General features: G+C 69.7%; 1 protein-coding gene across 1 annotated transcript in view; it reads left to right on the forward strand.

The window, feature by feature from the left end:
* The first annotated feature begins 95 nt into the window (after positions 1–95).
* The window catches only part of NXNL1 (nucleoredoxin-like 1), a 1,615-nt gene continuing 1,363 nt past the window's right edge, over positions 96–347 (forward strand). The window contains exon 1 of the mRNA XM_009585357.1: positions 96–338. Within this exon, the coding sequence (XP_009583652.1) occupies positions 96–338 (243 nt within the window). The remainder of the gene's footprint in view (positions 339–347) is intronic.

Genomic DNA, 347 nt, shown 5'->3' on the forward strand with positions numbered 1-347 from the left:
GACGCGGGGGGCTCCGCACCCCCTCCCACCGCCGAGCGCTCACCGTGAGCCGCGGGGTCGACCCATCCCGCCGGATCGATCGGCCTCGTCCGCCCATGGCCGCCCTCTTCACCGGGAAGATCCTGATGGCCAACCGGGAGCAGGACGAGGTGGAGACGGAGCGGGAGCTGGGCCGGGCGCTGGACAACAAGGTGCTGCTGCTCTACTTCGGATCCGGGCAGTGCCCGCGGTGCCGGCAGTTCTCCCCGCTCCTCAAGGATTTCTTCCTGCGGCTGACCGACGAGTTTTACGTGGAACGAGCTTCGCAGCTGGGCCTGGTGTACGTGGCCCGGGACGAGGCGGATGCG

This window comes from Fulmarus glacialis, unplaced genomic scaffold, assembly GCF_000690835.1.
Source record: "Fulmarus glacialis isolate BGI_N327 unplaced genomic scaffold, ASM69083v1 scaffold239, whole genome shotgun sequence".
In the NCBI taxonomy this organism is placed as follows: domain Eukaryota; kingdom Metazoa; phylum Chordata; class Aves; order Procellariiformes; family Procellariidae; genus Fulmarus; species Fulmarus glacialis.